The sequence below is a fragment of the Perca fluviatilis genome, chromosome 16, assembly GCF_010015445.1.
Source record: "Perca fluviatilis chromosome 16, GENO_Pfluv_1.0, whole genome shotgun sequence".
NCBI lineage: Eukaryota > Metazoa > Chordata > Actinopteri > Perciformes > Percidae > Perca > Perca fluviatilis.
Genome location: NC_053127.1, coordinates 869,403 through 884,402, shown reverse-complemented (window position 1 = coordinate 884,402; position 15,000 = coordinate 869,403). Strand labels below are relative to the sequence as shown.

Sequence of the window (15,000 nt, the reverse complement as noted above, 5' to 3'; positions counted from 1 at the left end):
GGCCACGTAGACTCTGGACTTAATGAAGCACAGTGGACCAGCAGAGGACACGACTCCCCAAATCAGCACAGACTGGGGAGACTTCACCCTGGACTTCAAGCAGCTTGGATTGTGTGCCTCTCCTCTCTTCCTCCAGACTCTGGGACCTTGGTTTCCCAATGAGATGCATCATTAGCTCTCATCAGAAAAGGGGACTTTGGACCACTGAGCACCAGACCAGTTGAGACCAGTTGAGACGCTTCTGGCGTTGTTTGTTGTTCAGGAGCGGCTTGACCCCCCCACGTCCAGGATCCGTCTGTGTGTGGTGGCTCTTGATGCAGGAACTTAGGGCTGCTCCCTCTTAGTGGATTACGGGTCACCATGTGACGTTTTGCTGAATGATTTAAACGCAGCTCATCTCTGGTAAACACAAGAATTAAAGTGGTGCTTTAACATGACTCTTAGTGGAGGAACTCAGATTTACAGACCTGTCGATTAAATCAACTGATGGATTAGTCGTTACGGTTGAATGAGTGGTAGTCCACTAAGAAGTTCTTCACTCGAGCACAGCCCTGCAGGACCTCCAGCCTCAGGCCACTCCTTGTTCAGCTCCCCCACACTGTGGAAAGGCCCTTTCCTGACCATGCTCTCCAGGCTGCGGTCATCCCTGCTGCTGGTGCACCTTTTCCCTTCCACTGACCTTTCTCTTCATGTGCGGCACTTTGAGAACATCCAGCTTCTTTTGCAGTTTCCTTTCTGAGGCTCCCCCTCCTTGTGGAGGGTGTCAGTGATCATCGGTCTGCCCCATGAGAGGGAGTTCTCCTGAACCAGACTGAGAGACCATTGAAAGGCTCAGCAACCCTTTGCAGGGGGTTGGATTAATTAGCTGATTAGACTGGGACACTTTGAGCCTACGATATTGAACCTTTTCACAATATTCAAATTTTCTGAGATTTTGAATTTGGGGATTTCATAAGCTGTAATCATCACAATTATAACAAATAAAGGCTTGAAATATCTCGCTTTGCATGTAATGAGTCTAAACTAATATCTTAGTTTCACCTTTTAAGTTGAATTACTGAAATAAATGAACTTTTGCACGATATTCCAATTTTCCGACTTTCACGTGTGTATAATTATTATAATATATATATTTATTATTATTATAGTGTGTGTATATATATATATATATATATATATTTATTATTATTATAAATATAATATATATACATTTATTATTATTATTATTATTATTATATATATTTATTATTATATATATTTATTATTATTATTGTTATTATTATATATATATATTTATTATTATTATTATTATTATTATTATTATTATTATTATAATATATAATGTATTATTATAATATATAATATATATAGCAATATTATATAGGATGACATCTTGTTTCATACAGTATATCATTTTTAATGAAATACATTAAATCAAATGTTCAGCTTGTAGTATTAACATTAATACCATGAACAGGGTTTGGGCTCCGTCGACCAATCAACAGCTGAGTTGGTCACGATGTAGTTTCGTGCCGTTTTTCGACTTCTTTTTGACCTTTTTTTAAAGGTTTAACTTTAGTTCAGAGTTTGTCATTTTTTCGATGTGTTTTTTAAACGTTTTTGACCCTGTTGACGTGTGTTTTTAACGTATAACCATCACACGCTCTGCTCGACCAATCAGGTGCCCTGCAGCAGAGCGGACGTGTTCGCCAGCCGCCAGCTGTCCGTCGTGGAGAAGAGGAAGTTGATGCGTTTCCTGACTTCCTGTGTGGAGGAGACAGAGGAGCAGCGAGGTGAGACGTGTGCGTGTGTGTGTGTGTGTGTGTGTGTGTGTGTGTGTGTGTGTGTGTGTGTGTGTGTGCGTGTGCGTGTCTGTGTGTGTGTGTGTGTGTGTGTGTGTGTGTGTGTCTACTTTTCCCACGTTTCCGACTCCAAGCGAACGCATCAGTAACCCCCATTTCCCTTCCAGCCTACAACGGTCGGCCATATTTGGAGTTCCTGTGTGACCAGCAGCTCGGGGACAATCTGCAGCACTTCCTGCTCCACTCCATCGCCATGGTAACAGAAGACACGCCCACGGAGGAGGGCCTGGCCTCCACGCGTCACTTCCTGCGCTGCCTGGGTCGCTATGGCAACACGCCCTTCCTGTTTCCTGTGTACGGCCTCGGAGAGATCCCCCAGTGTTTCTGTAGGTAAGAGTACTACTACAACTACTACTGTCATATTACACACAGTACACAGAGGTATTTACACTCATAATACTACTACAACTACTACTGTCATATTACACACAGTACACAGAGGTATTTACACTCATAATACTACTACAACTACTACTGTCATATTACACACAGTACACAGAGGTATTTACACTCATAATACTACTACTACTGTCATATTACACACAGTACACAGAGGTATTTACACTCATAATACTACTACTACTGTCATATTACACACAGTACACAGAGGTATTTACACTCATAATACTACTACTACTGTCATATTACATCAGTGTTTCTGCAGTAATATGACCTTAATGACTGATGAGAGATGACACTTTAACACACCTGCAACAAAAGGTGACATAAAGGCGACAAATAGGCGACATGAAGGTGACATAAAGGCGAGAAAAAGGCCACATTAAGGCCACAAGGCGACAAAAGGCCACATAAAGGCGGCATGAAGGCGACATAAAGGCGGCATGAAGGTGACATAAAGGCGAGAAAAAGGCCACATTAAGGTCACAAGGCGACAAAAGGCCACATAAAGGCGGCATGAAGGCGACATAAAGGCGGCATGAAGGTGACAAAGGCGAGAAAAAGGCCACATTAAGGCCACAAGGCGACAAAAGGCCACATAAAGGCGGCATGAAGGCGAGATAAAGGCGGCATGAAGGTGACATAAAGGCGAGAAAAAGGCCACATCAAGGTCACAAGGCGACAAAAGGCCACATAAAGGCGGCATGAAGGCGACATAAAGGCGGCATGAAGGTGACATAGAAGGGAAAAAAGGCCACATTAAGGCCACAAGGCAAAAAGGCCAAGAAAGTGACATGAAGGCGACATAAAGGCGGCATGAAGGTGACATAAAGGCAGAAAAAGGCCACATTAAGGTCACAGCGACAAAAGGCCACATAAAGGCGGCATGAAGGCGACATAAAGGCGGCATGAAGGTGACATAAAGGCGAGAAAAAGGCCACATTAAGGCCACAAGGCGACAAAAGGCCACATAAAGGCGGCATGAAGGCGAGATAAAGGCGGCATGAAGGTGACATAAAGGCGAGAAAAAGGCCACATCAAGGTCACAAGGCGACAAAAGGCCACATAAAGGCGGCATGAAGGCGACATAAAGGCGGCATGAAGGTGACATAAAGGCGAGAAAAAGGCCACATTAAGGCCACAAGGCGACAAAAGGCCACATAAAGGCGGCATGAAGGCGACATAAAGGCGGCATGAAGGTGACATAAAGGCGAGAAAAAGGCCACATCAAGGTCACAAGGCGACAAAAGGCCACATAAAGGCGCATGAAGGCGCACATAAAGCTGCATGAAGGTGACATAAAGGCGCAGAAAAAGGCCACATTAAGGTCACAAGGCGACAAAAGGCCACATAAAGGCGGCATGAAGGCGACATAAAGGCGGCATGAAGGTGACATAAAGGCGAAATAAAGGCGACGTAAAGGCGACATGAAGGAGGCATGAAGGCGACATAAAGGAGGCATGAAGGCGACATAAAGGCGGCATGAAGGTGACATAAAGGAGGCATGAAGGCGACATAAAGGCGGCATGAAGGTGACATAAAGGCGAAATAAAAGGCGACGTAAAGGCGACATAAAGGAGGCATGAAGGCGACATAAAGGCGGCATGAAGGTGACATATAGGCGACATAAAGGCGACATAAAGGCGACATAAAGGAGGCATGAAGGCGACATAAAGGAGGCATGAAGGCGACATAAAGGCGGCATGAAGGTGACATATAGGCGACATAAAGGCGACAACAGGCCACATAAAGGCCACATGAAGGCGACATAAAGGCGACATAAAGGTGGCATAAAGGCGAAAACCAGGCCACATGAAGGCGATATAAAGGCGACATAAAGGTGGCATGAAGGCGACATAAAGGTGGCATGAAGGCCACAAAAAGGCCACATAAAGGCGAAATAAAGGCGACAAAAAGGCCACATAAAGGCGAAATACAGGCCACATACAGGCCACATACAGGCGAAATAAAGGCGAAATACAGGCCACATACAGGCCACATACAGGCGAAATAAAGGCGACAAAAAGGCCACATAAAGGCAAAATAAAGGCGACAAAAAGGCGACATAAAGGCGACGAAAAAGGCGACATTAAGGCGAGGAATATGGCCACATTAAGGTGACAAAAAGGCGACATAAAGGGAAATTTCACCGCTGGAAAGCTGAATATATCTTTAAATTGGGTCACTAATGTAGTAGAAATGTGAAAAGAAAATTGAAATTGGTGCCTTCTAGGCCGAGATAAGCCAGAAAATGTGTTTTTGGCTAATATGGATGAAAGACACCAAATCCCAGAATGCACTTGCTTTGCTGCTGTATGAGGCCACTCCCAAGCCATGCCTACCCTTTACAGACAGACAGTGAGACGATCAACTCTGTTTTATTGTCATTTCAACCATATACACGAAAAAACGTTTCACCGTGGCTGAAGTGGTGTTACACATTTAAAACATGCTTTTTGGCCACAGCTGATACATTATCCGGACTTCTTTCAGCGGATTGATTGATAGCTCCAGAGTGAACAGAACTGTGTCCATGGCAACGCTCTGCTATGCATGGCAACGGTGTGTTATCCTTAGCAACAGTCTGTTATCAAGAAATAACAGACCGCATTCTACATTAGAATTCAACCAAGCCATGTAATAAAAGAAGGCTAACACATAGCTACTAGCATTAGCTCTTGGTGGGCTGTGGTATAAACATCGAGGATAAACACAGCCGTACATTTGCGTGGGATGTAGCTAGAATTGTCGGCATTTTACAGTCACAAACTCCAGCAGCAGTTAGCAGTTAGTTGGATACAAATCACCCCATTTCTGCACCAGGCAGTCCGGGGTAACACAGCCCACCTCCACTAGTAGTCTTACCTGGTGACAGAGCAGCAGGCTGGATCGTCCACAGCAACAAAAACACAGCACAGCAGTCTCTGAACTCGCGTTGGGAGTTTCGTTGAAGTTGGATGTAGTCCAGTTTGTTTAATGAGCGGACACTTGCAAGCAGGATTGGTGAACAGGTGGCCGGCTAGCGTTAGCTTTCCACCGGCACACTCGTTCAACGCTCCCCGCTGATGAGGTCACTTTACCGGCCAGAGGAACCGAGCACCACCGCTGGTCTCCGTGCAGGCAAAGCTGGCGTAGTGTGTGGAGTATTGCGTCTGTAATAAAGTGTCCTGCATATTCTCCGATGTGTTCCAATGTATCCCGGTGGTACACGTGTGCGGTAGTTTGAATGCACATAATTGTTGTTCTAAAATTTCCGTCGGGATGAACAGTTTCTGCTGAGAAGCTAAGCGAGGATTCAAGATGGCTGACACTCGTTTTTTCATCGGCAATCTCCGGAAAAAGCCGACAGTCCAACCCCCCTTTGGGCTATGCGGAAGTGGCTCCTAATACAGGCTGTAGTCTTTTTCCTCTGGGCAAAAAAACCTCAGATGACGCAGAAATTGTCATTTTGCGTCGTCTGAGGATTTTTTCCAGACCCTCAATCCAGAGATCTCCCCTCTCAGGGGGACATGAGGGAGGGAAGCATGGTCATTCAAAAATACTACCGGGTTTCTACTGATACAAAGCTTAATGCTAATCGGTGAAGTTTCCCTTTAAGGCGAGGAAAAAGGTGACATAAAGGCCACATAAAGGCCACATAAAGGTGACATAAAGGCCACATAAAGGCCACATAAAGGTGACATAAAGGCCACATAAAGGCGACTAAAAATGCGACATTAAGGCGAGGAAAAAGGCGACATAAAGGTGACATAAAGGCGACATAAAGGCCACATAAAGGCCACATAAAGGTGACATAAAGGCCACATAAAGGCGAGGAAAAATGCGACATTAAGGCGAGGAAAAAGGCGACATAAAAGCCACATAAAGGCGACAAAACACAGAGGTGTTTATACTCCTACTACTACTACTACTACTACTACTGTCATATTACTGCAGTATTTAAAGGTTCTTTTTAAAGGACTCTCCAGAGGCAGATCTGTCTCATTACAGCAGATCATGAATATTAATGAGGAGGGTGTCGCCCAGGGCTCAGCTCATTTACATATTACATGATCCTCAGCGGATATTACTTCACACACACAGACACACACACACAGACAGACAGACACACACAGACACACACTCAGACTCACACACACACACTGACACACACACACACACACACACACACAGACACACACACACTCAGACTCACACACACTGACACACACACAGACACACACACACACAGACAGACAGACACAGACACACACACACACATACACACTGAAAACAATCCTCAATTCACAGCATTAGCATGAGTTAACAAAATAAAAGGTTTGATGTAGAGCCTTTTATTTTGTTAACTGATGCTAATGTACAGGACAAACAAACTGACAGAGTTTAAATGTCAGTCTCAGTGAGATCAAATACTCTGCGCGCACACACACACACACACACACACACACACACACACACACACACACACACACACACACAGACACACACGGACACACACACAGACACACTCAGACTCAGCAGCATACAAAGAGTTACTGAATGTAATGTAAAGCTGAATCATGTTATATATGTATAGAGATGAAAGATGTCAGCCACTGTAGTGTTAATGTGTGTCAGCCTCCCCAGTACCATTACCTCAGAGCTCATAACAACCAGAGAGATGACCCGAGGCCTGGACACTGCACAGCCAATGAGCACACACACCGTGTGTGTGTGTGTGTGTGTGTGTGTGTGTGTGTGTGTGTGTGCTGTAATTTCCCTTCATCTCCACAGTTAATGCTTTGTTTTCTTTTAATCAATGATTTTCACACACATACAAAACACACAAACAACAAACACACACACAGAAACATTGGTCTTCTGTGTGTGTGTGTGTGTGTGTGTGTGTGTGTGTGTGTGTGTGTGTGTTTAATTTTGGCTCACCATCTTGTTATGCTTCAAAGAGATGAGAACACACACACTCAGTAATTAGGACATGATGACGGACAGATTGCTGTACGCTACGAGAGTGTGTGACTGAGAGCGCTTCAAGAAAAGGTCGAAAGAAATCATAGAATAGTGTGTGTGTGTGTGTGTGTGTGTGTTATAGTGAGCGAGGCTTTGATTTATGAAGCGAGCTGTAATTAGATGATGTTATTAGAGAGAGAGAAAGGCAAGAAGCACAGCTGACTGTGATTGGCCGAGATGCCTGTCAGTACAGCTGACTGTGATTGGCTGAGAAAGGCGACATAAAGGTGACAAAAAGGCGACATAAAGGCAACATAAAGGGGACATAAAGGGGACATAAAGGCGACATAAAGGCGACATAAAGGGGACATAAAGGTGACATAAAGGCGACAAAAAGGCCACATAAAGGGGACATAAAGGTGACAAAAAGGCGACATAAAGGCGACATAAAGGCGAAAAAGGCGACATAAAGGGGACATAAAGGTGACAAAAAGGCGACATAAGGGTGACATAAAGGCGACATAAAGGTGACAAAAAGGCGACATAAAGGTGACATAAAGGCAACATAAAGGTGACATAAAGGTGACATAAAGGCCACATAAAGGCCACATAAAGGTGACAAAAGGCGACATAAAGGCCACATAAAGGTGACATAAAGGCAACATAAAGGTGACATAAAGGCGACATAAAGGTGACATAAAGGCAACATAAAGGTGACATAAAGGCAACATAAAGGTGACATAAAGGCCACATGAAGGCGACATAAAGGCCACATAAAGGTGACAAAAAGGCAACATAAAGGTGACAAAAAGGCGACATAAAGGTGACATAAAGGTGACATAAAGGCCACATAACATAAGCGACATAAAGGTGACAAAAAGGCGACATAAAGGCACAGCTGCGTGGCGTGTCCGTGCTTATTTGGGCTCCCATGGTAACAGGTTAGAGCGTGCACACTGCCTGCGTGACACGCACGTCTCAGAAAACACGCCACACGCCAGCGTTGTCCGGGCATCGACGAATAGGAAAATATGTCAATATGTCATGTAGACATGAATACATATTAATAAATGACATGTTGATGTTTGAAAGTCTCGAGGCTTTGACATAAATGCAGATATATAAGTGTAATTTTAAATAACAAATGTAGATTTTCTAATATTGCACACTGCCCATCGTTGTCTTTGCTGTAATCAGATCAGAATATGTTTATGTTGATGTTGATGGGAAACATCCATGTGTCCAGACAAGGCTAGCAGCAGCAGCAGCGCCGCGTCAGACACCTTTCTGGTGGGAAAGACGTAGAAAACACCACGCTCACGCTCACGCTCACACCACGACAACAGTAGAGTCTTCACCAGCCTTCCCTGGTGCTGATTGGACGACAGCGGGACACACCTGATGATGATGATGATGAAGATGATGATGAAGATGATTGTGTGTTTCAGGATGTGTGCTGTGTTTGGAGGGATCTACTGTCTGAGACACTCAGTCAGCTGTCTGCTGCTGGACAAGGACACCAACAGGTACTGGAGTAATCTGATTACTCTGATTATTAATGATTACTCTGAGTGAAAGACTTCCAAAAAGTTTGTTTGTGTTTGTGTGTGTGTGTGTGTGTGTGTGTGTGTGTGTGTGTGTGTGTGTGTGTGTGTGTGTGTGTGTGTGTGTGTGTGTGTGTGTGTGTGTGTGTGTGTGTGTGTGTGTGTGTGTGTGTGTGTGTATGTGCGTGTGTGTGTCTGTGTGTGTGTGTGTGTGTGTGTGTGTGTGTGTATGTGTGTGTGACCTTCCTGTTAAGAGCAGCGATTGGACGATAATTTATGATCAGTGAAATATTCAATTTATGGAGAGGAAATTAACGTCATAATTTAAACCTCTGATCCCCCCCCCCACACACACACACACACACACACACACACACTCCTGCACCCTCACCCAGAGTTCTCCAAGTACCATTTCAGACTTTAGGACCTATTTGACCTCCACCATTCATTAGGATGAAATGTAATGCTGACTCTGAGGCCATATACTGGACCATCAGGGAGTCACATTTAGAAACACAACATACTAAATACATTTTAAACACACTAAACATTTGTTTATGATGTTACCACGTTTGTTTAATCCTACGAAAGGACAAGATGAGAATGTTAGACCTTAGCTCAACTACATTTCATACTGCTAGACCCAGCGTAGGGTTCCCTCCTCCTCCTCTCTTTCTCTCCTTCTTTTCTTACTGCCTGGTCAGCTGCCTGATTACATGATGGATTGACTGCTGACACACACACACACACACACACACACACACACACAGACAGACAGACAGACAGACACACACACACATACATCTACGACACACACACACACACACACACACACAGACACACACACACACACAGACACAATCAGATGGCCTGCTCTGATCTCCTTGTTGTATAAGTAATATTACCAGTTCATCTGCTCTGGTTGTTTTATATTCAGTATTGTGTCTGAACCTGGAAATGCTAACGGAGCTAACGGAGCTAACGGATGCAGCAGAGAGACAGACCAGGAGCTCTTACTGTTATTATCATTTGTCTATTAACTTTATGTGTGACCTTCTTCTGTGTGTGTGTGTGTGTGTGTGTGTGTGTGTGTGTGTTGTGTGTGTGTCTGTGTCTGTCTGTGTGTGTGTGTGTGTGTGTGTGTGTGTGTGTGTGTGTGTGTGTGTGTGTGTGTGTGTGTGTGTGTGTGTGTGTCAGAGGTTATGGATGAGCTTTTGTGCGCATCATTATTCCCAATAATAGGCTTCAGTAGCGCTTCATTGTCTGTGTGTGTGTGTCTGTGTGCGTGTGTGTGTGTGTGTGTCACAGCCTTCAAACAGCTGCAAACTGCTTCTTAAAAAATCTATCTTTTATATACTGAAATCTCATTTTAATCGAGTGAAATATTGAAATCAGAAGAGCTGCTACGCTAATCGTTGGTTTAACTGTAAACTTAAACTGTAGTCAAAAAACATTCAGTATTTATCAGTGAGTTGATCTACAGAACATTAATCAGCAGCATTTTGGATTCAATAACAAGAGTTATCACAAGTCACTCTACAGATAGAGTAGGTCTAGACCACTCTCTATCATTTACAGATAGAGTAGGTCTAAACCACTCTCTATAATTAACAGATAGAGTAGGTCTAGACCACTCTCTATAATTAACAGATAGAGTAGGTCTAAACCACTCTCTATAATTAACAGATAGAGTAGGTCTAGACCACTCTCTATAATTAACAGATAGAGTAGGTCTAAACCACTCTCTATAATTAACAGATAGAGTAGGTCTAAACCACTCTCTATAATTAACAGATAGAGTAGGTCTAGACCACTCTCTATAATTAACAGATAGAGTAGGTCTAGACCACTCTCTATAATTAACAGATAGAGTAGGTCTAGACCACACTCTATAATTAACAGATAGAGTAGGTCTAGACCACTCTATCATTTACAGATAGAGTAGGTCTAAACCACTCTCTATAATTAACAGATAGAGTAGGTCTAGACCACTCTCTATCATTTACAGATAGAGTAGGTCTAGACCACACTCTATAATTAACAGATAGAGTAGGTCTAGACCACTCTCTATAATTTACAGATAGAGTAGGTATAGACCACACTCTATAATTTACAAAGACCCAACAATTCCAGTAATTCCCCCAAGAGCAAGTAGTTAAGTATTTAGTGGCGAGGAAAACCTCATTTTATGAAGAAACCTCGGTAAATTATACATTATCATTATTACATTATTCTTCTTCCAGGTGTAAGGCGGTGATTGACAGCCGAGGACAACGAATCAGCTGCAGCCATTTCGTGGTGGAGGACGGTTTCATTGGGGCAGACCGGAAGAGGGAGGCCACACCCACCAGGTCAGCAACCAATCAGCTATCGCCCCAAAATCATTAAAGTAGCCACTTCCTATCATGACATCCATCATCAGACTGTTTAGTGACATCATAACATCTACTATCAGACTGTTAGTGACATCATAACATCTACCATCAGACTGTTAGTGACATCATAACATCTACCATCAGACTGTTTAGTGACATCATAACATCTACCATCAGACTGTTAGTGACATCATAACATCTATCATCAGACTGTTAGTGACATCATAACATCTACCATCAGACTGTTAGTGACATCATAACATCTACTATCAGACTGTTAGTGACATCATAACATCTACCATCAGACTGTTTAGTGACATCATAACATTCACCATCAGACTGTTTAGTGACATCATAACATCTACTATCAGACTGTTAGTGACATCATAACATCTATCATCAGACTGTTAGTGACATCATAACATCTATCATCAGACTGTTTAGTGACATTATAACATCTACCATCAGACTTAGTGACATCATAACCTCTACCATCACTGTTTAGTGACATCATAACCTCTACCATCACTGTTTAGTGACATCATAACATCTACCATCAGACTGTTTAGTGACATCATAACATCTACTATCAGACTGTTAGTGACATCATAACATCTACCATCAGACTGTTTAGTGACATCATAACATCTACCATCAGACTGTTAGTGACATCATAACATCTACCATCAGACTGTTAGTGACTAGAGGTGGGCGATATATCGTTTAGACGATAATATCCAAATTGTTGTCTGGACGATATGCAAAATTGGGATATCGAATATTTCATTATTTGTACAATCCAACCCCCCAAACATGAAAAGAGCTGAAGGAAGTTAAAAAGAAAATAAATTATTGTAGCCAGTTTAATACTGTAGGGTTTGTTTGACTGTATTTTTGTACAAAATCCATCACCCCGCATCGAGTAAGCTGCTACTAGTTCTTACCTGTGTGTTATGACGTTCACTCATGTCAACAAAGATGGCGGCGCAACTGTGCAGCAGCTCTCCTGTCGGTGTATATTTATACAAGTACGTACAGCCATACTGAACTAATCAATACAGGACCACAATACAACACAGCCGTTACGAGAGCCTTCCAGGCGGCTCCTAACATCCCGGAGGACATAGCCTGACCGAGCCCTCCAGGTTGTTGTCGGCGCTAGCACGCCGAGCTAGCTATCTACCGGCAGAATGAGAAAATAAATCCGGCACGACCAGAGGTGGAGGACTGCATTTTTGTGCAGAATGAATGGAGTACCAACTGCAGGATCGTTGCCCAGCACGGCTCACCTGACCTGGAGCCCTGTCGGTAACATACTGACCATTTTATTTACTACGAAAACAGCACACTGCCGTCTACATAGCCCCCAATGCTAACGTTAGCACAAGTTTGGTTCACTGCTAACCATAGTGAACAACTGCAGCGCGATCACCTGGATACGGGATACAGGGGACTTTAACAAGGTGTCCTTAAAGTCTGTTCCCCTCCAGCTTTCTCCAGCATGTAGATTGTGTTACTAGAGGGAAGAACACACTAGACCATGTTACTCTAACATCAAGAAAGCACACATAACTGCACCTCTCCCTCACCTGGGCCAGTCAGACCACATCCAACTACTCCTGATCCCAGCATGCATCAGTCAGATCACATCAAACTCCTGATCCCAGCATGCATCAGTCAGATCACATCCAACTCCTGATCCCAGCATGCATCAGTCAGATCACATCCAACTCCTGATCCCAGCATAAGTCCCGGTCAGACGGACTATACAGCCAAGTAGGACTATCAGAACCTGGTCTGACCCGGCCCTGTCCCAGCTCCAGGACTGCTTCCAATAAGGACATGGTTGTGTGCAATATGTAACAGAACAGAGCCCTTTGTTTATTGTTATGATTTTATCTTGCTTGTACATTTTCCCAAGAGAACCACCGAAATAGCCTCCGAACAGGGCTTCTTTTAACTTCTAGAAGGATTTAAAAAATATCGTCTGAATATCGATATCGAGATATTGAAAAAAAATATCGAGATATTCATTTTTGTCAATATCTCCTACCCCTATTAGTGACATCATAACATCTACTTTCAGACTGTTAGTGACATCATAACATCTACTATCAGACTGTTTAGTGACATCATAACATCTACCATCAGACTGTTAGTGACATCATAACATCTACTAACAGACTGTTTAGTGACATCATAACATCTACCATCAGACTGTTAGTGACATCATAACATCTACTATCAGACTGTTAGTGACATCATAACATCTACCATCAGACTGTTAGTGACATCATAACATCTACTATCAGACTGTTAGTGACATCATAACATCTACTATCAGACTATTTAGTGACATCATCACATCCTTGCAGCATAAATATGTCTGGTAATTAAATCTCTGTCTGTCTGTCTGTCTGTCTGTCTGTCTTTCTGTCTGTCTGTCTGTCTCCCTGTCTGTCTGCCTGTCTCCCTCACTCCCTGTCTGTCTGTCTCTCCCCTCCCTCCTCTCCCTTCCCTCCCTCCCTGTCTCCCTTGTATGTCTGTCTGCCTGTCTGTCTGTCTCCAGGTATCTCTCCAGAGCTGTGTTGATAACTGACCGCTCCATTCTGCCCAGTGACTCAGACCAACAGGTAAATCATCTTAATACCACATCTGAATTAGTTAGTTTACCAGGTAACCTTCACCTTCAGTTCCCTCCCAGTTCCCTCCCAGTTCCCTCCCAGTGCTGTAAGTTAGTCGAGGGTCCAATGGAGACATTATTCAGACTCGTAAGGTCAGAGGGTCACTATGTCCTTCAGCCCCAATGCATTGTGGGATTTTAATGAATATCAGAGAAGTGATGAAAAAGAAAAAGATCCAAAAGAAAGTCAGAGACCAACTTTCAAATTAAAGAGAGTCACTTACTAAAGAAAATCCCCAAATTCATCTGTCTGAACATGCGCACACACACACACACACACACACACAAACACACAGAGACACACACACACACACACTCCTCACTAATTAGGTGAGGTTAAATATTGAAGTATTAAATTAAGTTTGGTCAGAGAATTTCATAGTTCTTCTGCTGTGTGTGTGCGTGTTTGTGTGTCTGTATGTGTGTGTGTGTGTGTGTGTGTGTGTGTGTGTCTGTGTGTGTTAACCTGCAGTGTTCAGTAATAAGATGAAACTAATCTGGTTTTTCATTAAAGTCTGTCTGTCTGTCTCTCTGTCGGTCTGTCTGTCTGGTGTCAGGTCTCCATGGTAACGGTTCCTCCAATAGCAGCAGGATGTCCGGCTGTGAAGATGGTGGAGCTCTGTCCGTCCACGATGACCTGCATGCCGGGAACATGTGAGTCCCTGAACTCATCTCTTTGAGTGTTTGAAGCTCTTTAAGGTGCTCATATACACACATATAGACATATATGCAGTATCTCACAAAGGTGAGTACACCCCTCACATTTTAGTAAATATTTCATTACCGTATTTTCCGCACTATAAGGCGCACCGGATTATAAGTGGTCAGAGAAAATGGCGATTGTCTCAACGTGGTCCCTGACATGTTGTCATCGGCTTGTCCGCTACCAATCGAAAGCTTAGAAGCTCGGGAATGCGATGACGCCCACATCGATCATGTAGCAAGCTGGGCAGAGAAGCTAGTGACGATGACAAGTGCGGAAATGGAAAACGCGTTTTTCCGTTGTGATTCGGCCAGAAACTTCAACATTGTGAGGCGAACAGATCGTTTTGGAATATAAAGCTTGGATATTACATTTCCTTGGACTTTTGTGGATTTATGAAAATCAAGTTTTGGCCAAAATACCACTTTGTTGCTGAAAGGACAACGAAAACAGGTATGGATGCACTCTCGACAGCTGCGCAGATTAT

At 43.4% G+C, this 15,000-nt stretch overlaps 1 protein-coding gene across 1 annotated transcript in view; it reads left to right on the top strand.

Moving 5' to 3' along the window:
- chm (CHM Rab escort protein) overlaps positions 1–15,000 on the top strand; it is a 30,431-nt gene that overhangs the window by 5,960 nt on the left and 9,471 nt on the right. The window contains exons 6-11 of the mRNA XM_039777848.1: positions 1,682–1,793; positions 1,970–2,192; positions 8,657–8,734; positions 10,996–11,103; positions 13,697–13,760; positions 14,368–14,464. Coding sequence (XP_039633782.1) covers positions 1,682–1,793; positions 1,970–2,192; positions 8,657–8,734; positions 10,996–11,103; positions 13,697–13,760; positions 14,368–14,464 — 682 coding nt within the window. The remainder of the gene's footprint in view (positions 1–1,681; positions 1,794–1,969; positions 2,193–8,656; positions 8,735–10,995; positions 11,104–13,696; positions 13,761–14,367; positions 14,465–15,000) is intronic.